General features: G+C 43.7%; 1 protein-coding gene across 1 annotated transcript; it reads left to right on the top strand.

Moving 5' to 3' along the window:
• The first annotated feature begins 493 nt into the window (after positions 1-493).
• LOC111957559 (voltage-dependent calcium channel gamma-5 subunit) lies at positions 494-27893 on the top strand. The gene is made up of 6 exons (XM_023978446.2): positions 494-590; positions 11402-11641; positions 16460-16546; positions 23912-24052; positions 25079-25224; positions 25737-27893. The coding sequence occupies exons 2-6, from the start codon at positions 11446-11448 to the stop codon at positions 26007-26009; spliced, it is 843 nt and encodes a 280-aa protein (XP_023834214.1). The 5' UTR covers positions 494-590; positions 11402-11445; the 3' UTR covers positions 26010-27893.
• The last annotated feature ends 10 nt before the right edge of the window (positions 27894-27903 follow it).

Raw genomic sequence — 27903 nt, forward strand, 5'->3', positions numbered from 1 at the left:
ATAATCAGCCAACATTTTCAATAATGATAAATAAATAAAACGTTGGGGGTCGTTGGTTACCCAACCAAAAACAAAAAATATCATATTATCCATATATATATATTTACATTCAATGGGTTATGATGCTGAAGTCACCCACAGGATTGAGTGTATTGAATGTCACATGATGGAAGCTTCGCGGTGGGTTTGGTGCTTGATTGAACAGCTGTGTCGCATTCAACTCACTCGAATCCAGAATGACTTGACGTTAAGGAAGAGAAGTCCATGGATGCCAATCTCGGGGCCGTTGTTTTATCCGAAGGAGAGACGTTATTTGTGGGCTGCATTTCGCAAAAGCTAACTTTGTTTTTGTTTAATCAGTGAAGCTTCATAGGCTATCCATATCCCCAAAGGCTGCCGCTGCCCAACTGCTGGCGCCAGGCTGAGGTGGAGCGCGCACGAGTATTGTCTTGTTGCGGGGCAATCAGCGCGCCGCACATCCACTGCACACTGCTTCTCCGCGAGTCAACTGTAGACAAGTGTAGAGCGACACGAGAGGAACAGTATTGTAAGAAAAATAGCGCTTTCATCGACGAGACTTATTTGTGAAGGTAAACAATGTTTATTTCAATTATTTCCTTCCCTTTAGAAGTGTCTTTAGTTGGCTGTCCGAAATGTGTTCAGTTGAGATGTAGATGTTCAGAAGCGCCTCTAGTTTGTTCGTCTCCACGTGATATACTATTTTCTTCATTCACTGCTTTGTAAAAAATAACTTACTTTTAGAAGCATTAGTTTTAGAAGCTTAAGCTTATTCCTGGGATGTAGGCTCTAGCAATGTAAAAAAAAACATTTAACTGTTTAGGTCGAATAATAAACACTATCCTTTGTATAAATATTCAAATTAATTTAGTCAGTTATTGAGTTTAATCTGAATGAGAACGGTGTAGGCTGTTTATGTGGAGGGAAAACCTTCACTTCCATAAACATAACTTTTTACCATGTCGATGGGAATACGAATAGGTAGTTTTTACGACTGTGGGGGAACGATGTTTTCAGCATGAACTAATGTGTAAGCATTGTTTTTTTTTTTAAGAGAAGTCTGGAATTGACGTTGTTGGCAGCCTATTATAGATATAATTGCAAGCCCTTGCTTTGAAAATCGAAACGACATTGAACGCATCCCACTTGGTAATTTAACTTAGGTTTAGTGCATTACTGAAGAGCAGGACCAGGCAGACGTTGGTGGAAAGTGGAGTCAGTATCGATTTTGTTTGGTGGTTTGAGGTATCTGTGATGCTGTAATACGTTTGATAGCATATTTCACTATCACTGTGATCAAACCTGAAACGATCGAAAACGTTCTAACTTTACCTTACTGAATAGTGTTATTGACTGTATGTTTATTCCATGTGTAACTCTGTTTGTGTCGAACTGCTTTGCTTTATCTTGGCCAGGTCGCAGTTGTAAATGAGAACTTGAACTAGCCTACCTGGTTAAATAAAGGTTACATAATCAAAGACCAACTAACTGTATCGTTTTGAATAAAACTGACGTTAAATTGCTGTTCAAAACTCATTTCTCTCTTACTTCATTATGACTTATCTGCCAAGCCTATACATGCCTGTAGCCTTGGAGACTGGCAGTCATGAACACAGACCAATGTTATTTAACCTTCTGGCAGTTACCACAGGCTAGTTCACAGCCAATGTACACTGACACAGCGTCAGCATCTGCTTGACAGGGAGCTAATACCACGCTCCCTCTTTTTCTTTTGGAGGTCCAATATCACAGAGCCTGCCTCTTCTTGTACAGTCTGTCCTCCTGTCTGTCCGCTTTACACTATTACACTGTCTCAGCCAGCCTGCCTATGCTTCTGTCTGTCTCCTCTCGCCTATGGCACTGTCATAACAACACACTGACTCGTGACTTTTACATGTAAGTTCTGCTTCTTCCGACTGGCTCATTAGCCTATTCTGTCACACCCTGATCTTTCACCTGTCCTTGTGATTGTCTCCACCCACCTCCAGGTGTTGCCCATCTTCCCCTGTGTATTTAAACCTGTGTTCTCTGTCTGTTGCCAGTTCGTCTTGTTTGTCAAGCCCACCAATGTTTTTGTGTCAGCTTCTGCTTTTCCCCAGTCTCTCTTTTCTCATCCTCCTGGGTTTTGACCCTTGCCTGTCCTGACCCTGTACCCACCTGCCTGATCACTCTACCTGCCCCTGTGCCTGCCTGCCGTCCTGTACCTTTGCCCCACCTCTGGATTACCGACCTCTGCCAGACCTGAGCCTGCCTGCTGTCCTGTTCCTTTGCCGCTGTTGCTGTAATAAATATTGTTACTTCGACACGGTCTGCATCTGGGTCTTACCTTGATTCCTGATATATTCAGTCTTCCTTAATGTGGGAACCTTAGTATTGTGCCGCACACAAAGAGACATGGCTAAGTTAAGCCCTAAAAGAGAGAGTACTAGGTCTCATGACAAAGCCAGAGAATGTGCCATTTCTCTGGGTGACTGGCTGTGTAAGTGAAAATACATTTGAACAGATCCAATATAGATTTCTGACATAATCAACAGTGGAGTGTCTGAAAGATTTTATTTGAGAAAATGATCACCACAGTTACTCTTATTTTATTTTTGGATCAGTTGATTGACAGGCTGCTGACATTCTGGCCTTGTTTGAAGAGGTGGAAACACTTTATTTGGATAGTCCATCTGTAGATGCTGTACAGATTATCTTCAGACTAACTATCTACTAACTCTAACCCTAGCTCTAACCTTAACCCTCATCCTTACCCTAAATTTAACCCTTACCCTTACCCTACCCCAAACCTTAACCCTAACCCTTATTCTAAACTTAACCCTGACTATTACTGTAACCTTAGCAAGCAGTTGCTTATCAACAGATAGTTTGTTGATAGTATGACCATGTGTAGAGCACTTACAGATGGAAAATCGGGACTATCCAAATAAAGTGTGACCGAAGAGGCGAGCACAGCCAAGAAACACTGGCTGAGATCTGTCAGGGAGATGCCTTTGGAGCAGCATAAAAGGCTTGGAGCAAGGCAAGCACTGCTCAAGCCTACTAACATGTTCTGACATGAACTGTCCCCAGGCACTCAGTCAGAGGCAGTCCGTTGTTGCCTCTGAACCCTGAAGACTCAAGGCTGGTAAGATGCCCTCTGCAGAGTCTCCAGAGGTTTAACTGTTGGCTTGAGTTTGTGTTCAAAATTAAACCCTCTTTTCTTTTTTGTTGTTGTTGTGGAAATTGAAATATTTAGATTGAGGGCCATTGGAATGTTGTTTCGGGAGCACCGTGGTGAAATAACATGACCTTTACGCCATCCCTTTGCCTGGTATTTATTTTTGGGCTAAGTGACAGGTTTTGGGATGTTTTTATAGGCAAAAATACAGCGTTACTAACAATAGTCTCTTGTGACGTATAGTAGATACTCTTGTAAGCACGGTGCTGGGGAAGAGTACCGGGAGTCTCGGAGTGTTTTGTAGGTCAGGAAGACTGTGTTTGACGTATGAGTATGACTGATTTAGCACAGCCCTGTAGTGCCTATGCTACTGTATGCATACTGGGCTATAGAGGGTGATTGTGGCTAGCTAACTGCTAGCTCCCTCCATAGCTGTGTTGGGTCTCCATGGCCCCATGTCATGTCCCCCATGTCCAGCCACTGTCCCCAGGGCTCTATAGTCCTTTGATGCTGTCCACCCCACTGACCACCAACTCGCATCAGTGGAACACACAGACCACGTTACTCTGGAGACGGAGCATAGCGACATCCGGCCGTCATGGAAACTGGGTCAGTGGCTTTCCCGAAAGGAGTGTACAGACCAATCCTTGACAGTGACAGAGAAATAATGTAAAAAAAAAAAAAAAATGACATTTTTGTTGCATTTGCATTTCTGTTCTACTACTGACAAATGTTTGAGTAACTCCAGACTTTATTGTCTTGGATTATAACCAGGTCCTAGTGTGAAAGTCACGTTCAGTGGTAGGGACCTAGTCAGTTGTGTAATAGAAGCCTAATTGGCTGTTTATAGTGTTGAATTTGCATGAGCTGCTATGTTCAGAATGCTTGGTATTAAAATGAGCAGGTATGTTCAGAATGCTTGGCATTAAAATGAGCAAGTATGTTCAGAATGCTTGGTATTAAAATGAGCTGGTATAGCCTATTATCAAAATCTACAAACACAGTCGATGACGTGTAAATCGAACTCTACAAATCCCAAATTACATTAGCCCATAGATCATAACGAGGACGGCTCCTCCAAGCAACCAATGGATAACGCCTTAGCCTAAAAATATCAATATCAAAAGACTAAACATAAATGTGATCCTGACCAGTGACCACCCTTTTTCCATGAGGTTGTGAGAGTTCTGGGAACAGAGTTCTGATTCATTGCAGGTTGTTTCCTTTCCCATCATTGACTTTCCGACCGTTGTGTTAAAAAACGGTAGTTGGTTTTTGGATTGAATTGAGGCTGGGTGCGTGCTAATTGAATGGACAGCGAGAGTACTGACTGACCTAGTTTCATTAGTGATGATGCAGTGGGTTCCATTACACTGGAGACAGTTAGATGCATGGTCAGTCTGATATCTGCTGTGGCCGTACAGCATTTACTGCGATGCGGCCTCTGCCGAAGTCAGAGCAAACATACTTTTTGCGCTTTGCGGAGCAGAGCTGTTGTCAAGGAAGTGAGTTTGTTTATACAGAACCTCCCGCCCCAACCTACCGTCAACCAATCATGTCAATACGGAGCTATCCGCATTATTCCAAAATTTGAGAGGCGCACGGCGATGTGGTACGGAGCTTGATTTGGCCTCTGTATTCCTCCGGAGGCTCCGCAATTGCGTCACACCCTCCATACGAAGCCTCCGACCACATTGTCGGGTCAAGCATAAATTGGCTTTTGGTCGCTGTTAAAATGAACTCCGCCCTCGCGTGGTGAGTGGCGGGAAACACACCACAGAACAGACCTGGGTCACGTTCATAAGGCACCAACTGGAGAAAAATAAAACAGAACTGGGACTTGTCTAACAAGAAACTATCATTTTAGTTTTCTGTTGCAGAATATTTTAAAGCATTTTCTATTGCTTGCCTTTATGAACATAACTCAGAGTAGGTGCATGGTCAAAATGGCTTGAGGTGCTATCAAATAAGACTGTTAGGTTTCTATAGTAATAAAAAGTACCAGACACTAAACAGAAAGTACGGTTCACTAGATTGTTGCTGTTGGGTGTTCATCCGTGTATTGGATTCCAGTCACAGGAAGGATGTGCCCATCTTCTTCAAAGGTAGTTTGTTGTAATGCAAAGAGGGACTGAGGCTTTTTGCATCTCCCGGCTTAGGCCCTGGAAGCTTTGAACATCTAATCAGAAACGTTGGTCAATAGACAGTTTTTCTCGGATCAATCGCCATTCATAATCCCATACGGGCTGGAACGATGTGTGGACTGAATTAGTATTCATAGTAGATTGAATGGGGCCTGTTGATCTCTTTGTGTGTGAATGGACATGATAGAGAATTTGGTTATTGGATGTGGGTATCCTTTGATCTAATACGAAAAGTGTGTGTGTGTGTGTGCAGATGCAAGCATGTGTGTAATGTGCATTTGTCGATTTAAGTTTCTTGGAAACCAATGACTCACACATTGAACTGGCAAGTTGGACATCATCATAGCTCCCTGTACTCCCCACTGTACCATGGCAACAGGTATTAAGCCTTTGCCAAGACTGTGCTTCAAGTGGCGAGGATGGGACACAATGACACTCTCAAACAATGATATATTCGAAATTATCAACTGGGTTCTAGCCCTGAATGCTGATTGGCTGAAAGCTATGGTATATCAGACCGTATACCATGGGGTATGACAAATGTATTTTTACTACTCTAATTGTGTTGTCGTGCCTAAGAACAGCCCTTAGCTGTGGTATATTGGCCATATACCACACCCCATTGGGCCTTATTGCTTAAATAGACTCCCTGTTTGGATTCTGTCTTTTATCTAAGATGTGACACTTGTAAGTGGATCCATACCAATCTAGGAAACTTGTTTTTAAAAAATTGATGATTCCAAAATCAAAAAACCACTAGCTACTGATGATAAGCATTTAATCGTGCTATCCTTTGGGTGGGCAGAGCAAATGGCTCCTCATAAGGTTGCTGGCACTAGGATAATGACATCTAAGGGAATTGGAAATAACTAAAATATTACATATTAATCTTTTCTTTCTCATTTTCATGTTGAGGTAGAGGATATTGTTCTGCCCTAACGGCAACTATTTCACCATGACACTTAGATGTCAACTAGATGAAACTGCATTCCCACTTCTGACTGCCTGGTATTTTCACTGTAGAAAAGATAAGTCTGTCTGGATATTTCTCCTAGTCTTTTACTTGTATATGACCCAAAGCCCAAAAGTCAACAACACCCTGCACTGGTTGCTTTCTCCTGGAATAAGAGTTCATGAATATACAACAGAATATCTTTGCTAATAACTTCCTGTGGAAGTAGCTGTTTGGACACTTCATAGAACCAGTTAACCAGCATTAATGTACACAGGCAAATCTGTAAATAAATAAAAAAACGTCTTTTTTTTTCCCAACTGAAAGCTTTAAAACATTTCTACTCTATTTCTTCTGAATTGCAGGTCCATATTGGTTCAAATCCTAAAAGTCCTCATCTTTCAGCATCAGATAGTGACTATGTAGCAAAGCCAGGCATGGCAAAGTTCTCCCTGCCTCCACTTGTCTCTGGTTCATTCCAAATGTCTTGGGCCCTTCTCTCCCCATCCAAACACTTGTCGTGCCCCTCTGGCAACCAGTCTCCCCATCTGCGACAGCCAGCCCGAAAAGCCTGCAAACGTCACCGTCCAAATACAGTCCCATAGAGTTGGAATGGAGAATCACACACTTTTACCCTATTCCCCAGCCACTTTAATATGGACCGACTATTTCTGACTGATCGCACAAGGACTAATGACGTCTGTACATTTTTAAACCATCTTGCACTGATGACGTGTGATCAACAGTCAGGCTGTTCTGTCATTTAATCTTCTGTCATTTATTCGGTCATTATGTTTTGTATAATTTAGTATTCTGTTATTTGGTGCTCTGTCAGTATTGTGCTTTGGTGTTGTGATTTAGTGTTATTTCATTTTGCATTGTCATTCAGTGTCCTGTTATTCGAGGCATAGCGTTTTGTCATTTTATGGTTATCTATCATTTGAAATGTTTTTATTTAGAAAACTGTAGTTCTGTCTACACCAGGAAATAGGGCTTCTATACATTGAAGCTCAAACTGCCTTGATAGATCTCTATTTTTAGATGTTTGGTAATGATGCCGTGTGTGTGTGGGGGGGGGGTAACGAGCACAACTGGATGCTAGCATCGAACGTTAACCACCCTATGATAAAACACAGTAGCCTGTCAATGAATGGCCTTGTGCGTCACACGCAAGCTAGTGCGTCACACGCAAGCTAGTGCGTCACACGCAAGCTAGTGCGTCACACGCAAGCTAGTGCGTCACACGCAAGCTGAAGTCGGTCACACGCAAGCTAGTGCGTCACACGCAAGCTAGTGCGTCACACGCTAGCGAAGCCACTGGTGTTGAAAGGCTGGTATTAATGTCTAAGTGGACGTGTGGGTAAGAGCTGTACTGAATGGGGACTGATTGGCTACCTGATAATGGCCCTCATTTGCTTTCCCCTCATTGCTTACACCCGCTGGACCTTTGTGCTAAAAAGTCCCATTTGATTGACTGTTGAGTCTATGGCTGTGTTCCAATCACCTCCTCGTCTCCTTTCCTTCCTGATAGCTGACCAATGGTAATTTTCCACCTCTGAGTGAGCTACGTGGCCCAAATTTACTTTTGGTTTGAAGAGAAGGCCTATGGACCTTTTGCCTTCATCCACTTCTAATTAAATGTAATTGATTTTCTAATTGTATAAATTATAAAGTGGTTCATTGTAGAGGTCGACCGATTAATCGGAATGGCCGATTTAATTAGGGCTGATTTCAAGTTTTTATAAAAATCGGAAATTGGTATTTTTGGACACCGATTTATTTAAAAATATATATATTTATTTTTTACACCTTTATTTAACTAGGCAAGTCAGTTAAGAACACATTCTTATTTTCAATGACGGCCTAGGAACGGTGGGTTAACTGCCTCGTTCAGGGACAGAACGACAGATTTTTACCTTGTCAGCTCAGGGATTCAATCTTGCAACCTTACGGTTAAGTATTCCAACGCTGTAACCACCTGCCTCACTGTTACGCGAATGCAGTAAGAAGCCATGGTAAGTTGCTAGCTAGCATTAAACTTATCTTATAAAGAACAATCAATCAATCATAAGCACTAGTTATAACTACACATGGTTGATGATATTACTAGTTTATCTAGCGTGTCCTGCGTTGCATATAATCGATGCAGTGCGCATTCGCGAAAAAGGACTGTCGTTGCTCCAACGTGTACCTAACCATAAACATCAATGCCTTTCTTAAAATCAATACACAGAATTATATATTTTTAAACCTGCATATTTAGCTAAAAGAAATCCAGGTTAGCAGGCAATTTACCCAGGTGAAATTGTGTCACTTCTCTTGCGTTCATTGCACGCAGAGTCGGGGTATATGCAACAGTTTGGGCCGCCTGGCTCATTGCGAACTAATTTGCCAGAATTTTACGTAATTATGACATAACATTGAAGGTTGTGCAATGTAACAGGAATATTTAGACTTATGGATGCCACCCGTTAGATAAAATATGGAACGGTTCCGTATTTCACTGAAAGAATAAACATTTTGTTTTCGAGATGATAGTATCCGGATTCGACCATATTAATGACCTAAGGCTCGTATTTCTGTGTGTTATTATGTTATAATTAAGTCTATGATTTGATAGAGCAGTCTGACTGAGCGATGGTAGGCACCAGCAGGCTCGTAAGCATTCATTCAAACAGCACTTTTGTGCGTTTTGCCAGCAGCTCTTCGCAATGCTTCAAGCATTGCACTGTTTATGACTTCAAGCCTATCAACTCCCAAGATTAGGCTGGTGTAACCGATGTGAAATGGCTAGCTAGTTAGCGGGGTGCACGCTAATAGCGTTTCAAATGTCACTCGCTCTGAGACTTGGAGTAGTTGTTCCCCATTGCTTGCATGGTAACGCTGCTTCGAGGTGGCTGTGTCGATGTGTTCCTGGTTTGAGCCCAGGTAGCGGCGAGAGAGGGATGGAAGCTATACTGTTACACTGGCAATACTAAAGTGCCTATAAGAACATCCAATAGTCAAAGGTATATGAAATACAAATCGTTATAGAGAGAAAAATCCTATAATTCCTATAATAACTACAACCTAAAACTTCTTACCGGGGAATATTGAAGATTCATGTTAAAAGGACCACCAGCTTTTATATGTTCTCATGTTCTGAGCAAGGAACTTAAACGTTAGCTTTTTTACATGGCACATATTGCACTTTTACTTTATTCTCCAACACTTTGTTTTTGCATTATTTAAACCAAATTGAACATGTTTCATTATTTATTTGAGGCTAAATTGATTTTATTGATGTATTATATTAAGTTAAAATAAGTGTTCATTCAGTTTTGTTGTAATTGTCATTATTACAAATAACGATTAATCGGCCGATATTTTAAATTATTCAGCTTTTTTTTGGTCCTCCAATAATCGGTATCGGCGTTGAAAAATAATAATCGGTCAACCTCTAGTTTATTGGTAATGATAGAATAGACCAGTGTCATTACACGTTTTGCTGTACCATAGTGAGTCAACCGTAGTTGGAGAGATGACGTGTTTGCATCCACAGTCAAGGTCAGATTAGATATTTACATTACCACTGTCACACCAACGGCTCTACTCAGTCCTTTGAAACAATGAACATGCAAAAGCCCTTTAAATGAGATGCATTAGTCTCATCTTATACATTTGTACCATACATTATCAATATCGTGATACAAGCTGCGAGCATGTTACAATATCGGATACAAGGGGCCGCGAGCCATGTTATCAATATCGGGATACAAGGGGCCGCGAGGCCATGTTATCAATATCGGGATACAAGGGGCCGCGAGGCCAGTTATCAATATCGGGATACAAGGGCGCGCGAGGCCATGTTATCAATTCGGGATACAAGGGCCGCGAGGCCATGTTATCATAATCGGGATACAAGGGGCCGCGAGGCCATGTTATCAATATCGGGATACAAGGGCCGCGAGGCCATGTTATCAATATCGGATACAAAGGCCGCGAGGCCATGTGTTATCAATATCGGATACAAGGGGCCGCGAGGCCATGTTATCAATATCGGGATACAAAGGGGCCGCGAGGCCATGTTATCAATATCGCGGATACAAGGGCGCGAGCCATGTATCAATATCGAACAAGGGCCGCGAGAGCCACGTGAAGCCATTCAAGTCGTTGCAAAGAGAAAAACAAAGCCTGAATAGACTGGTATTTCTCTCTCTCACACACACACACTCCCACTCAAAAACAGCCAATGACAGTAAACAGACAACTCATTATGTAAAAGGACTGCCTTTTCAACACATATATCCCCATGCATGCCCAGAAACCAGGCTTCCAGCTAGCGTGGGCAACAGCTACTGCAACCAAGTGATCAGTGCTGCTTATGACTGAGCATCAACATCAATATGCTGTTGCATATGTCACACCACCATAGTGTAAGACTGCTACACTTTTGCTTGACAGGATCAATTTGTTTTCAGATGGGTCTTGACTGGATCATGTTGTGTTAATCAGATGGGTCTTGACTGGATCATGTTGTGTTAATCAGATGGGTCTTGACTGGATCATGTTGTGTTAATCAGATGGGCTGAATTATGGAAATGAGGAGTAATTCACAGGCCTCCCCAGCACTATTAGTGGTGTGTGTGGTTTTTGCCTGAGGCAAAGCGAGGGCAGACAGGACCTACAACTGCAGTTCAAAGTTCAGCTTTTTCAAAATCAGCCCAATGTTCATGAAGCATGAACACTGTATGGTTCGTCTAAAAAATATTTTGAGAGATCAGGGCACTAGGCTAGATGTTCCTTACTTGAAAAAAATACAGCTAAACTGACAAAGTAATTACACTAATATAAAAGTACACTGAACTATGATACACCGATTAGATGTCAGGATGGAAAGGAGAGCAGGGAGGATTACTGGGACATTTTTATACACTGAGACATGCCTGGCAGGCAACGCTCATGGCTTAAACTACCTACAAGTTTGTCTGACAATTGACAACTGGGACGCAGGATTGACCATTGGGTCTTAGCCATTGCCTTACAATTGACCATTAGGACATAGACATGGCCTTATCATTGACTACTGTGACACCGACCACTTTCTATTAACTCTCCACTAACTCCATCCTCTCTGTCTCCCTGCAGCTCCTCTTTCTGCCGGTGGCGCCCCCTGCAGTAGTGGATGTGGTATGACCCTGTGTGGCAGGAAGGTGTTGACGGTGCTAAGCAGCGTATTCGCTGTGTGCGCACTGGGCCTGCTGGGCATCGCTGTCAGTACTGACTACTGGCTCTATCTGGAGGAGGGTGTCATCCTGCCCCTCAACCAGAGCACTGAGTTACGCATGTCCCTGCACTCGGGCCTCTGGAGGGTCTGCTTCACAGCTGGTAAGTTTCTGGTTAGGGGTAGACGTTGCCCCTTAATTACAGATCTAGGATCAGTTCAGATTAGAGATACATATGTCCCTGCAGTCAGAGCTGTGGAGGGTCTGTTTCATATTTGGTGAGTAGATGTTGCCCCTCAGGCACAAATGTAAAATCAAGGTCAATTTAAAAAAAGATGTATGCTTTGTCACAAACACCAGATAGGTATAGGGAAATGTGTGGTTTTACGGGGTCAGCCATACACTCTTAGAAAAAAGGTTTCCGAAAGGGTTCTTCCGCTGTCCCCGTGGAGAACCCTATTTGGTTCCAGGTAGAACCCTTTTGGAACATACAACCTAAAAGGGTTCTCCTATTGGGAAAGCCAAAGAACCCTTTTGGTGGAACCATTTGGGTTGTATGTACCCTTTCTACAGAGGGTTCTACCTGGAACCAAAAAGGATTCTCTGGAACCAAAAAAAGGTTATTCTATGGGGACTGCCAAATACCACTAAGGTTCTAGTAACACCTTTTTTCTACGAGTTTAGTAGTACGGCGCCCCTGGAGCAAATTAGGGTTAAGTGCCTTGCTCAAGGACACAGTCAGATTTTTACTTTGTCGGCTCGGGTATTAGAACCAGCTTTCGGTTACTGGCCCAACGCTCCAGCTGCTAAGCTACCTGCCACCCTAGATGTTGCCCCTTACCCTTAGGCACAAATCTAGGATCAAGGTAGATGCTGCCCCTTAGGTGTCCCAAGATCATCATAACCCTTAACCATTCAGGGACACTGACCATTGTTTACTATCTGAAGTTTCTACGTCTGACTGGTAGCTTCTAGCTGGCCTCGGTGCCAGTCTGTTTCTGTTTTGGTAAGTGATGACAGGAGTTGGCGAGGAGGAGAAACAGTCTGGCAGTCCAGGCTGATTCACTAGACCGTCACAGGACCCACTCTTGAGAGTCAAATGTTCATCCTCTTCTCTCTCCACTCCCTCTCGGCTGCGTCCCAATAATCTGTCCTTGAGTTACCCTGTCCACCCATGTTGTGTTATTACCATGTCCTATCAACTCAGCCTGGCTGCTCTCTCGCTCTAGGATGCTGACGGTGAAAAAGCATGCTCTTCTACATTCTCTTTTTCCTTTGTCACTACCCCATGTGTGCCATTGCTGAACTGTTCCTCAGCACTGGCCATGCCGCTTGTCATTCCAGCATACAACACCTGTCTTATTGTGCAGGTCCATAAACTGGCCCACTTTCTGAAGACGCAGTAGTGACCCTACTAGCCAAGCTAACCCAACCCCCCTGTTCACCTTCTCCTTCTACTCTGACCGTGAAAAGCCTTGATTAAAGGGGAACTAACACGGGCTTTTCTCCACCCTGCATGGTTACCTTGTGCCCTATCACAGGGATGCTCCTCCCCTTCCGACCCCACCCCCTCGCTGCACTGAGACATGCTGGGAGCTTAAAGTGGAAGCAGGAAGTACTAACTTTCAGCCCTTTTCTCTCTTGGCGACGCTATCTTTCAAAGTGTTTCCGAGCAGTAAACCAGGTATTCACTTCCTCTCTGATGTACTGTACTCTCTCCCTAGGTAGCCTCTGGATACTGAGGTTGACACAATCAAATGTAGCCAGTGCATTAGACCGAAACGAATGAGCTAACATTTTACTGTATTTAAAATACATGCACTTGCCAAGTAATATTTGTCAGGACAATAAACAGGATTTGTTTCTATATTGCCATTATACCAGTGAAGGCTGGTGGAGGTAGAAATTGGGAGGACGGGCTAATTTCTCCCTTCACCAGCATTATACTTTCCAGGAAGTATCACAAACTGACATGATGGTACAAAGCACATTCCTAGGTACTTCCATGTAACATGTCTTTTTTGCCCTCAGTGTCCATCCTGACCTCCACATGTTCTCAAGCAGCACACTGTCAACATGACATGTTTCTGTGGTGATTAAATAGCGGATGTTTTGCCTTGGTCCAAAAGACCAACTTCCATTGAAGGACTAATGAACCATTATTTGTGTTTTAGCTGCGATTTAATGGCCTTGTTGCTAAACTGCCCCAGCTAGCTGTCTGTTTGACCCAGAAACTCGAGGCTTGTGTTTAGTTAGGCCCTGTGTGTCTGTCACTATCTGACCTAGTACTGTTATGATACATCATTACAACATAAAGAGTGAATGGACTGTGTTATGCCCAGTATTGATGCTGCGGTGCGTCCGTTGAGTGGTAAATGCAGCTGTTGGTCCCAGTCTCTGTTTGATTTGTGCTTGTATTGACTCTGGTCAATCCACTGATGTATAAAAGCTCACTTCTCTCATGTCCATGAGACTGGGAAGAAGATGTTCTGACTAGGGTGCTATAGTAGTTAGAAATGGCAAACAGGTCACTGGTTGATCGACATGCACATAAGGCCAGTTTCCTGGACTGGAAGACACCTTTAGAGGAGATTTTCCATTGAACATGCTTTTTAGTCCAGGAGTATGCCTAATATGAGTCCAGTAAACCACCGCATAGCGAGTAAGAAAAATGAAGGGGATTTGTTATATTGAGTTAGAACAAACTGAAATAAGCCACCTATCGACTTTGGACCATAGACATTAAAACCAGTAGATAGTGCTGACGCTAATGTCATCCATGCATTCCTATGGAAAATTTGACGGGCGCCATATTGCTGAATGGGGCTGAATGACACTTCCTCGTAGCCTGTGATTGGTCTTTTTCAGTACATGGTCCTGAATGATGATAAATGTAGTAGTCAGAATGGATCACTGTTTAATTCAATCTATTGATTTGTAGCGAACTTTAAAATAATTCATGTTGGGATCAAACTTGATCATAATAAACTAATTTTAGAGACCAAAACCTCCCTCAAATTTTGGGGCCGTTCTGGCGATTAGAATTTACGTAGGCTTTCTTGGCCAAACCATGGCTTTTGGCACCGCTAGGTTGCTATGAAGTAGACGACCAGCAGAGCTTGTGACTTCACGCTCCAGACCAGAAACTGGGGACCTGCTTTGGACATGTAGGGGTACTGTACGAAAGTACAAATACATGTCCTTTTATTCCAAACCATCTAACCATGGTTCACCAAGTCCTCCTCCTGGCCTAACCAGGTACAATGCTGGGAAATGGTGCTTTAATTTTGATTGTTTTTCTGGGCAGAGCTGAATAGTATTTATGAACATATAGTATGCCTGAAAGTTGCAGTCTAATTTGATTCCATTTATTATTTAATACATTTTACTGCAGTCCATCGCCACAGCAATAGTTGTGCAACATCATTATAAATCCATTTGCTGCAACCTCTATATAATTGTGACTTGTCTAGTGTTACTGTTAATGGTGTTTGTCATCGTTGACACTGGGATGCGTTCCAAATGCCCCCCTAAATAGTGCATTACTTTTGACCAGAGCCCTGGTCAAAAGTAGTGCACTATTTAGGGAATAGGGGGGCATTTGGGACGGGCCATTATGGCTTAATAAGGCAGCGAGGGATCCCATGGCTCTTCATCATTAGCCTTCTAGTAATTAAATTATACCAGACTGACAGCAAAGACTCACTTATTGAAGAGTGTTATTTACTGCTAAGACTCTGCAGCGTGAGAGAGATTCAAACCCGCGCACGCATGCATACATGCACACGCACACACACACACACACGCACACACACACACACACACACACACACACCATCACCTGTGGGTAGGGTGAAATTAAAATAAACACTCTTTCGTCACAGGACAGGGTGATAAAATGTCATGGCTGGGTGTTGGAACAAGCACTTGTATCTTCCTCTTTCCTCATCTAACAACCCTGGTGTCTGTGTTAATGGATTTAGACAACTCCCAACTCTGTCACAGTTCTCTCCTATGTCTATTCCCAACTCTGTCACAGTTCTCTCCTATGGCTATTCCCTATTCTATGGACAACAGTTCTCTCCTATGGCTATTCCCATTCTATGCAACAGTTCTCTCCTATGTCTATTCCCTATTCTATGCAACAGTTCTCTCCTATGGCTATTCCCTATTCTATGCAACAGTTCTCTCCTATGGCTATTCCCTATTCTATGCAAACAGTTCTCTCCTATGGCTATTCCCATTCTATGCAACAGTTCTCTCCTATGCTATTCCCTATTCTATGCAACAGTTCTCTCCTATGGCTATTTCCCTATTCTATGCAACAGTTCTCTCCTATGGCTATTCCCTATTCTATGCAACAGTTCTCTCCTATGGCTATTCCCTATTCTATGCACAGTTCTCTCCTATGCTATTCCCTATTCTATGCAACAGTTCTCTCCTATGCTATCCCTATCTCTATGCAACAGTTCTCTCCTATGGCTATTCCCTACTCTATGCAACAGTCTCTCCTATGGCTACTCATTCCCTATTCTATGCAACAGTTCTCTCCTATGGCATTCCCTATTCTATGCAACATGTCTCTCCTATGTCTATTTTCCCCCCCCCACCCCTCTGTCACAGTTCTCTCCTATGTCTATTCCCTATTCTATGCAACAGTTCTCTCCTATGTCTATTCCCTATTCTATGCAACAGTTCTCTCCTATGTCTATTCCCAGCTCTATGCAACAGTTCTCGTATGTCTATTCCCAGCTCTATGCAACAGTTCTCTTCTATGTCTATTCCCAACTCTATGCAACAGTTCTCGTCTATTTCCTATTAATCTACGTTCATGCCATTTAATTCCTGCACAATTCCATTGATTAACTCTACTTACCCCCTTTTCTAGCAATGAGCCCCAAGTGTGTGAGCTTTGTATTTACATGTTAAAGGTGTAATAAAGGGTTAATAAATGCCGTCTTCTCCTTTGCTTGTGTTGTAGGAGATGAGAAGGGCCGTTGTTTCACCATTGAGTATGTGATGCCCACCAACGTGCAGCTGACGTCGGAGTCTACAGTTAGTGTGCTGAGTAAGTGAAGAAGACTTGTCATACGCTCATCTCAGTGTCATCTTCCTCTGTTCTGGGGACATATCAAATGTCTTAGAGTCGTAGTGCTGATTTAGGATCAGTTTTACCTTTTTTAGATCACAATGTACAGTATAAGATAACATGGACAGGCGGATACGTTAGGAATACGGGCTCTGGTCCCGAGCACAAACACATCTGTTCTGTTGTGGGAGGGCATAAAGGTAGGGCCAATAGTTTTTCCTGACTGTATGACCTGGCAAGTCATTAACTATCATATAACCAGAGCCCAGACTTTTTCCAGATGAGATCACATGGTCAGGAAGAGATCCTGGCCTAACTCCTAGGCCGCCAGACAGACTGCTGTCACTTTAGGCCTCAAGATATTTCTGTTGTTAAAATGTAAAAAATAACTTTGACATAAGTTCAGTGATAGATGAGGGGTATGCCTGAGGAGAGGAAGAACATGCTTCATCGTCAATCCCACAAGGTCCATTCTGATAATGTCAAACAAAAGGCATGAGTTTCAATGGAATGTCCTTCCTTTGCCTACATTACTCACAATTATCATAATGAATAATAGTCAATTCGGTGGACAATGATGCGATACACGTACTGTATGTCATATACATATGTCATACCCCCAGAGAGACCGAAGGTACTCATGGTATGCATGATGTATGCTTTGAAGCATGACATGGCGTGGCCAGGCCTACAAGCCCTCAATCCAGCCTCTCTCAGCCTGTTGCGGACAGTCTGAGCAGTGATGGAGGGATTGTGCGTTCCTGGTGTAACTCGGGCAGTTGTTGTTGCCATCCTGTACCTGTCCCGCAGGTGTGATGTTTGGATGTACCGATCCTGTGCAGGTGTTACACGTGGTCTGACACTGCGAGATGATCAGCTGTCCGTCCTGTCTCCCTCTAGCGCTGTCTTATGCGTCTCACAGTACGGACATTGCAATTTATTGCCCTGGCCACATCTGCAGTCCTCATGCCTCCTTGCAGCATGCCTAAAGCACGTTCACGCAGATGAGCAGGGACCCTGGGCATCTTTCTTTTGGTGTTTTTCAGAGTCAGTAGAAAGGCCTCTTTAGTGTCCTAAGTTTTCAGAACTGTGACCTTAATTGCCTACTGTCTATAAGCTTTTAGTGTCTTAACGACCCTTCCACAGGTGCATATTCATAAATTGTTTATGGTTCATTGAACAAGCATGGGGAAACGGTGTTTAAACCCAATACAATACATCTCCCGGGTGGCGCAGTGGTCTAGGGCACTGCATCGCAGTGCTAGCTGCGCCACCAGAGTCTCTGGGTTCGCGCCCAGGCTCTGTCGCAGCCGGCTGCAACCGGAAGATCCGTGGGGCGACGCACAATTGGCATAGCGTCGTCCGGGTTAGGGAGGGTTTGGCCGGTAGGGAGGGTTTGGCCGGTAGGGTTATCCTTGTCTCAGTATGTAAAAAGAAAATAAAAATGTAATAAAATGTATGCACTCTACTGTAAGTCGCTCTGGATAAGAGCGTCTGCTCTTGGCCGGTAGGGATATCCTTGTCTCAGTATGTAAAAATGTAATAAAATGTATGCACTCTACTGTAAGTCGCTCTGGATAAGAGCGTCTGCTCTTGGCCGGTAGGGATATCCTTGTCTCAGTATGTAAAAATTTAATAAAATGTATGCACTCTACTGTAAGTCGCTCTGAATAAGAGCGTCTGCTAAATGACTAAAATGTAAAATGTAAAATGTTATTTGGATTTTATGAATAATCTTTGAAATACAGGGTCCTGAGAAAGGGACGTTTCTTTTTTTGCTGAGTGTCTTTTTTTTGTGGAAATACTTGGGAACAGATTTAGTAAATTAAACACATTTTTAGCTGAATGTTGCCAACCCCTACCGTATGCTCTGTGTAAGAGAAAATATAAATCCATATGGCACAGGCTTGGGATGGACTGAATGGATGTAAGGTAGAGTAGTGCTACAGTGGTCCCAACTGACACACATCCACAGAATCTACACAACTCCCCCCATATAGATATATGTTTGTGCTATTCCTGACTTGCCTCTGAGGCATGGCTCATTCCACTCTAACCAGGGATACGGGAGAGATATGAAAAATGCAAGGCGCAATTTATTTTGCGAGAGATGTCCCTCAGGCCAAATGCAGATGGATACACACAGGATGGGTAATGCTCAGACAGGCACTAGGACCCTGGAGACACACTGTCAGAGGAAATGCAGTTTGAGTAAAATACAGCGAGAGAGAGAGATTCCCATAAGGCCTAAAGTGAAGAAGATGGGAGAATGAAGATTTACTTAACTCGGAAAGCAGTAATAAGACCTGTGGGGGGTCTGTCTCACTCACAATTTAAATAATTGCAAAACCCACAGACCAGACCAATATACTACCAGACACAATTGTATTCATTGAACAAGCATGGGAAACCGTGTTTAAACCTTTTACAATTAAGATCTGTGAAGTTTCTTTTTTTGATGAGTTTATGATGACGGGAACCGAGAGCTCCTTGCCATTTAAGCTGGCTATCAAAGAGTGGCGCCACTAGTTAGAGGGAGCTCATCACCAATTCCTTGTCCTTACAGACCACCGCAATTTGGAGTACTTAAGAAGTGCTAAGAGGCTCAACCCCAGACAGGCTCGTTGGGCGCTTTTCTTCAACCGCTTCAACTTCACCGTCACCTATCTGTCTGGCAAGAAAAATGTGAAGGCCCGATTCCTTATCCCATCTATTTGACTCCCCTTCCTCTAACCCAGCTCCCGAGCCCATCCTGCCTCCGTCTTGTGTCGTGGAACCCATACAGTGGGAAATCCAATCAGCTGTCCAAGAGGCCCTACGCCACGACCCAGCACCTCCCGACACCCCTGCAGGCAAGACCTACGTTCCGGTGTCCGTCAGACCCCAGCTAATGCAGTGGTGCCATACCTCGCTGAGTTCTGGCCATCTCGGGATCACCCGGACCACGGAGCTACTGACACGCAAGTTCTGGTGGTCATCCCTAACAGAAGACATCAGAGATTACGTGCTTTCCTGTCCCGTCTGTGCATGGGCAAAGAGCCCTCGCCAACTACCTACCGGTAAGCTCGAGCTTTTACCTACACCACACAGACCATGGTTCCACATCGCCATGAATTTCCTCACTGATCTGCTAGACTCTTCGGGCTTCACTACTATTTTAGTTGTAGTGGACCGGTTCTCCAAGGTGGGCCGACTCTTCCCCCTTCTGTATCTACCTAATGCCATGGAATTGGTCGAGTGCATGTTCCAACAGGTGTTTCGTTTGTATGGGATCCCGGAAGACATTGTTTTGGATCGGGGACCCCAGTTCATCCCCAGGGTGTGGCGAGCCTTCTGCGACCGACTGGGGGTCTCCATCAACCTATCCTCCGGATACCATCCCCAAACCAACGGGCAGACGGAACGCCTGAATCAGGAAATAGGGAAGTACCTTCGCCAACACTGCACCCACCAACCACACGAGTGGAGTCGCTATCTAGCCTGGGCCGAATACGCACAGAACTCTCGGGTGCATTCCTCACTCCATCTCACTCCTTTTCAGTGTGTCCTCGGATACCAACCCAAGTGTTCCCATGGGAGACAGAGCCCGGAACTGTGCCTGCCGTCAATGAGTGGTTTTTGACAGTGCGAGCATGTTTGGGAGACAGCACATCGGCACCTACATCAAGCTTCCCTTTCCCAGAAACGGTTCGCTGACCGGCGTCGCCGACCTACTCCACTCTTCCACCCTGGGAAATGTGTGTGGCTCTCTACCTGGGACAATCAGTTTCGTGACCCCTGCAAAAAGTTCATTGGTCCTTTCAAAATAACACAATGCATCAATCATGTCACCTACCATCTCCAGTTGCTCCGCCATTACCGGATCTCCTCATCCTTCCATGTGTCCCTTCTCAAGCCTGTGAGGTACAGCCCTCTCCATCCTCCAGTGGCGCACCCTCTCCATTTGATGTCGACGGTCCACTGGCTTATTCCGTCCAAGCCCTCCTTGACTCCAAGCGCCTGGGTGGTCGCATCCACTACCTGGTGGATTGGGAGGGGTACGGACCCGAAGAACGGTGCTGGGTCCCCGCCCAGGACATCCTCGACCCAGCCATGATCCTGGCTTTCCACCCTAACCGTCTTGACCGCCCAGCTCCACGTCCCCGGGGAGGCCCCCTGCTCAGCTTCCTAAGCCGTCAAGAGCTGCTTCCAACTCACACTCTCAAACACGTAGATCCCCTGAACGCAGCTCACTTTCCAGCCCACACTCTCAAGCACATAGATCCCCTGAACAAAGCGCACTCTCCAGATCCCAATCACCTGAATTCTGATCTCCTGTTCACACACTATTTAGGTCAGTTCTTTGCACCCCATCATTGTGAGGTATTGTTTGTTTTGTGACACACTTCGGAGCTCTATTTTTCCCGTGATTTAATCCTCCTGTGCATGATAGTTTTGGCTTGTCTCACTAACGACGCCTTTTGCCTATTCCTTGCCTGTACTTTAGCCTATCGGATTTCTTGTTATCAACCTAATGCTTGATCTCCCGGACGACGTTATTAGCCTTTCCCTGACTGTACTGTTGCCATTTTCGAGCCCCTGTGTATGACCTTCTGCCTGCCCCTGGACCCAGCTACCTGCCTCCTCCTGTGGTCCTTTACAAATAAACACCTGCTGCGCCTTGTGCTTGAAATCAGCTCTGTCTCCCATCGTGTTCATTACAGCTGTAGCATAGACCTACCTCTTTACCCAGGCTATGAAATTTGACCTATGGTCTGCTCCTGCTTCATAGCATAGTTGTTTATGTATTTATTTTTATTTAGCCTTTATTTAACTAGGTAAGTCAGTTAAGTACAAATTCTTATTTACAATGACGACCTACCAAAAGGCCTCCTACGGGGACGGCGGCTGGGATTAAAAATACAAAAATAAATAAAATATGAATATAGGACAAAACCCACATCACGAGGGACAACACTACATTTTTTATTTTTTTATTTCACCTTTATTTAACCAGGTAGGCAAGTTGAGAAGTATTCATTTACAACTGCGACCTGGCCAAGATAAAGCAAAGCAGTTCGACACATACAACAACACAGAGTTACACATGGAGTAAAACAAACATACATTCAATAATACAGTATAAAAATAAGTCTATATACAATGTGAGCAAATGAGGTGATAAGGGAGGTGAAGGCAACAAAAAAAAAAGGCCATGGTGGCGAAGTAAATACAATATAGCAAGTAAAACACTGGAATGGTAGATTTGCAGTGGAATAATGTGCAAAGTAGAGATAGAAATAATGGGGTACAAAGGAGCAAAATAAATAAATACAGTAGGACGAGAAGTAGTTTGGGCTAAATTATAGATGGGCTATGTACAGGTGCAGTAATCTGTGAGCTGCTCTGACAGCATAAACATAAAGAGAGACCTAAGACGACAACATAGCAAGGCAGCAAACACTACATGACAACATGGTAGCAGCACAAAACATGGTACAAACATTATTGGGCACAGACAACAGCGCAAAGGGCAAGAAGGTAGAGACAACAATACATCACGCAAAGCAGCCACAACTGTCAGAGTGTCCATGATTGAGTCTTTGAATGAAGAGCTTGAGATTAAACTGTCCAGTTTGAGTGTTTGTTGCAGCTTGTTCCAGTCGCCAGCTGCAGCGAACTGAAAAGACGAGTGACCCAGGGATGTGTGTGCTCTGTGGACCTTTAACAGAATGTGACTGGCAGAACAGGTGTTGTATGTGGAGGATGAGGGCTGCAGTAGATTTCTCAGATAGGGGGGAGTGAGGCCTAAGAGGGTTTTATAAATAAGAAAGAAACATTGGGGATAGTCGCATTAAAGGGGTGGGAGATGAGGAAATGTTGGATGGGCAAGGAGGCATGGCTGAGTCTTAATGAAGTGGTGATTAAATAACTTCTTGAGGTCTGACCCACAGAGGGATCACGGTCGAACCAGAGGCTGGACCCCTTTATGGGGTCGTGTTTGTTAACAATACCACTGAAAATATCAAAAAAAGAAGGTCCAAGCGTCTTCGATAGAGGTGATCAAGCGCATTCTATACCATTTTACAGAGGACAGTTCATGAAGGAAGGCTTGCTCATTAAAGTATTTTAGCAAGTGTCTAGGACAAATCAGGACAGGTCGTTTCAATGAGCAGCCATTACGAACACAGGCTCTAAAACAGTGATCACTGAGGTCATTACAGAAAACACCAGACTGATACCTATCAGGATTATTTGTGAGGATAACATCAAGAAGATTAGCCTTTTCTGGGTGTTTGGAGTCATACCTTGCGGGATTGGTAATAGTCTGAGAGAGATTTAGGGAGTCCCATTGCTTTAGGACTTGGTCGGGTGGTTTAAGCATGTCCCAGTTTAGGTCACCTAGCAGGACAAATTCGGACTTGGTGTAGGGGGCCAGGAGAGAGCTTAGGGCAGGTAGAGTACAGGCCGCTGCTGATGGAGGACGATAGCACCCAGCAACAGTCAACAAAGAGCTATTTGAAAGTTTAATACTTAGAACCAGCAAATCAAATTGTTTGTGAACAGACTTGGAGACAACCGAGCACCCGAAGGTGATCCTTGGTAAAGATTGCCACTCCCCCACCTTTGGAAAATCTGTCTTTTGGAAAAAAGGTTATAACCAGAAAAGGTAACATCAGTATTCAAAACACTCTTCCTTAACCACGTCTCAGTAATGACCAACACATCTGGATTGGAGCTGTGCACCCACACTTTCAATTGATCAATTTTAGGTCATAAGCTTCTAGTGTTAACATGCAGAAAACCCAGGTTTTTACGAGAGCAGAAGTCAGTGAAGCAGATATCAGAGCACAAGACAGAATTGGGTCTTGCAGTTATATTGGTATGGTTAATGGAGAATCCAGGAAGAAACCATTCTCACAGTGGGGGTCCCAGCAACATCTCCTTAAGTTGAGATGCCTGTGGAGACATCCCAGGCAGTGGAACCACCCCTTGGTGTGTGCAAATGGAATGACACCAGGAACAGAGGTAGCTATATTGCTCCTTGTTTGTCAGAGACCTCAAGAGAGAAAAGCAATCAACTGTGGGAAGTTGAAAACAGTTACAAAACCAATTTAACCAGGAAACGAATCTAGTGTTTGCTCTATGCCATTCACTGCTTTATTTTACTGAGTCAATCAAATCATGTTGTGCTTTATCTCAGTGGTTAGAGAACACATTTAATTGACTCGTATATTTAAACTCTTCATAGAACACAAAGACTCATCACAATAGATTGACTTGGATGAATTGACTGAATAAATGAATGAACGAACAAACTTACTAAATGTATCATCCATTCTTTATCTCCTTTCCGTGTTCCAGAGATGATCCGTTCAGCCACTCCTTTCCCTCTGGTTAGTCTCTTCTTCTTGTTCATTGGTTTTGTCCTGAGCAACATCGGTCATATCCGGCCCCACCGCACCATCCTGGCCTTCATCTCCGGAATCTTCTTCATCCTCTCAGGTAAATGACATATCACTTCTGTGAATGCATTTTGTTGAAACGAGATTCTTCACATTTATTTATTGAGTCTAAGTGACAATTTACTGGACAGAGATTTAACCTAGTCCTGGACTGATAAACTATTTCAATGGAGAATCTCTGTTAGGCGGAGCGGCACAGGGGAACCCAAGAGCAGACGAAGAAACAGGGATGAAATGAACCAAGGTATTTATTGTAACACAGGGAGATATGGAGTGCAGATCCAGGGAAGCTCAGATGAGTTGTAGGAAACTAGAGGCTGAGGTTGGAGTGAGCTGGGTTGGGACAGGGTCCAGAGGGGAATCCAGAACAGGGTAGCAGGGTGGTGAGATGTGGAACAGGAGTCAAAGCGGCAAAATTGAGCAGAGATTACGATCTGGCAGAGTGGAAGTGGCAGGACTGAGTATTTGTAGAGGTCTTGATTATGGAATGGGTTGCAGCTGGTGGGGATCTGCTCTGACTCAGCACACCTGTCTCCAACCACACAATCACACACAGAGAGGGAGAGTGTACTGGGGGAGTGGCTGCAGGTCAAGGAGACACCGGATGAACACGAGGGCGTAGCAGGAGCAGATGTGACCATCTCCATGGACAATATGTGTTAGTCCAAGTCTAGGTTTAATCTGTGTCAAGGAAACTGACTCAATATGGTTTAATTTAAAGTCCCCAGGACATATTCTTTGTTGTTTCATCTAGTAGTGATTTGCATGCACAATTATTACTGGCATTATCATAGAATGCAGCCCTTGTTGCGTAGTAACAGGAAATTGGGGTCCTGTATCAGTGATCACACCATGAAAGCTATACTATCTATTTCTAATGGAATGTTGCATATCATTAACATAATGTACAAGTACGCAAATGTATCACCATAGAATTACAACATCCTGCTTATGCAGAAGAATCTGTATTCTTCCTATTGCTCTGTCTCTCTCAAACACTCTCTCGTTCTCTCGCGCTTTCTCCCCCCATCTTTTTCTCTCTCCATCCCTCCTCTCTCTCTGCTAGGTCTGTCTCTGGTGGTGGGCCTGGTGTTGTACATCTCCAGTATTAATGATGAGATGTTGAACAGGACCAAGACCAACGAGGCCTACTTCAGTTACCAGTACGGCTGGTCCTTCGCTTTCGCTGCCATCTCCTTCCTGCTAACTGAGGTAACTTCCTCCTTGCTTCTTCATTATATTGTAGGCCCAATCCCAAATCCACCCCCATAGCCTAACCTACCCCTAGAATCTATGGACTTTGCTTACACCTGTCAATGTAGAGTACATAGGGCAGCATTTCCCAAACTCGGTCCTGGGGACCCCAAGGGGTGCACATTTTGGTTAGTTTTGCTCTAGCACTACACAGCTGATTCATATAATCAAAGCTTGATGATTAGTTGATCATTTGAATCGCCTGTATAGTGCTTAGGGGAAAAAAATAAACGTGGGATCCCGAGGATAGAGTTTGGGAAATGCTGACATAGGGTCTAGGGGTCTATGTAGATCAAATATTTTGTGCAATGATACCCACATTCTTAAGTGTGTTGATACAGATAAGGGGACATCTAGGTTGATTGGGCAATGAACTGTTGCTCAAGGCACAACCCTGCAGTTGTGATATCATTTGTTGAAGAGGATACTGCAAGTTATCCTGCTCCCTTGCATCTGTCATATATCTCCAGACGGCCGGCGTAATGTCCGTCTACCTGTTCATGAAGCGCTACACGGCCGAGGAGATGTACAGACCCCACCCGGGCTTATACGGGCCGCGCCACAGCAACTGCTCCGACTACTCTGGTCAGTTCCTGCACCCGGACACCTGGGACCAGCACGGCCGCAGCCCCTCCAGCATCTCCAGCGAAGCCTCGCTCCAGATGAACCACTCCCTCCACTCCAACTACCCAGCGCTCCTCAAGTGTCCCGAGTATGACCGCATGTCCTCCTCCCCATGCTGAGGCCTGCGTGAAGCCCTGGAGCCTGGGCAGCGGGTTGCACACACATCCCCAGGAAGGGAGAGTCTGGCTGGGTTGCTGAGGTGGTAGACAAGGTTGGTCGGTCTGGAGGAGGGCGATTGGGAGGGCTGATGGCGCCTAGGTTGTGTTTTGTGAGAGAGGGGGGGGCGTATCTTTTTCCATGTGTGTGACGACCTCTTTTGAAGTCCTCTTGTAGTGCCATTTTCTGAATTTTGACACATTTGGGAGATGGCGACCCCCACAGCCAACCTTCCATCTCTGGTTTTACTCAAAATACAGTAGAAGTAGTAATTCTCAATCAGACCTTGTTCACCTTCGCCATACAGTACGTTCTCCATCTTGGTCAATATAGAAGCCGATATCTCCCCGGTAACCCACATAGGACTTCTGTCAAATGTATAACTTGTAAGATAATATACTATAAGTGGGTAGATTGAAAGTGAAACGTTTTCCTCTCTTTATTATCTATTTATTTTGACTGTGGTTTAATCATCCCGTCAGAGAGCAGGAGGTTTATTACAAGTATTTTATCAATTTGATTCTTTTTTCATCATCCATCTCACGCTCAGTACTGTTAATAAAGACAGAGATAAAGTTTGTATATTTTTGAATGGAAAGAAACCATGAAGCTTCTACTACATCCATGGAGTCCAAATGAAGTCCCTGCAGAATTACAGGATGTACATAATGCATTGAAAAGGGGGGACTAAAGGGATGATGAAGCTAAAGGAGAGAGAAAAGAGAATAGTGTGTGTATAGCCTCAGAACATGGTTTGATGGTCATTGAGACCATCAGATATGGAGAGCCAGTTTGAATGTAATGTAGCTGATGAAGAATGCAAAGTTGATATAAGCTAATCCTGATTTTGCTGTTAAGGAGATACCCTGTTAGAAAAAAATCTTACTGTGTTAAATGTGACCAACTTGAAAATACATCTTGTCTCATATACGTTATATATTTAAGCTATAGTATTTATGCCATAGTAAGACCTCATTAATTGTTCAATCTTTGTACATTTTAAAGTCAATTATCAATTTAGAGGACAACCATTGTCGATGTTCAATGTTGCGACTGATGTTAGTTGTTATTTATTAACAATATTATGTTTTTTCTTGATCGGTGGTCTCATTGACAGCCTAGAAGTTTCTACCCACAGTGCGCAAATTGCAAAGGCGGGAAAAAAAGAGAATAGCAAAAAAAAGGAGAAGGGTATTGGAGTGGAGAAGCGTGTGGCTACATCTAACAACATCCGATAGTGTTATGGTTGTTCAACATTTCTACATTGGAGCTTCATAAAATACATATGGCATGTTTCCACTTGATAGCTTTGTTCAGTTTGAAGGATAAGTCGTTTATTTTGAGAAAAAATACAAATGTTAAAACTGTCAGTCAAATATGAAATATCTCACATTGTCAAACACTATTTGAGTTGTTTCTTCAGATTAGAACAGTCTTCTCAATATTTGTTGCTTTCTATTTGTGTTAACACTGTATATGTTTAATCATAAACATGTACATGGACTGAAATCTTTTATATAGACTATTACATGTGTAAGTTATAACCATCTGGATGTTCTACTCATTTGTAGCCATGGTAATCCATAGAACCATTCATCTATGCAGTATATCTATTATGCCTGTGGTTATAGCTGCTTTGCCTCTTGCATCGCCTATTCAAAATGTGAGATTTTGCATTTGTTGTAATACGCTTAATATTTTAGAAAATATTCAAGTCCGAGAAGAAGTCATTGGAGATGTTGAAATGTATTTTTTTACGAAGAGTAATTTTCATGATGTTCAATGTGCAATCTACTGTATTATATCTCTGTTGAAAATAAATAAAAACTGCTGTATTTGATGAAGTACCTCAAGGCG

Source organism: Salvelinus sp. IW2-2015, linkage group LG1 (assembly GCF_002910315.2).
Source record: "Salvelinus sp. IW2-2015 linkage group LG1, ASM291031v2, whole genome shotgun sequence".
Taxonomy (NCBI): domain Eukaryota; kingdom Metazoa; phylum Chordata; class Actinopteri; order Salmoniformes; family Salmonidae; genus Salvelinus; species Salvelinus sp. IW2-2015.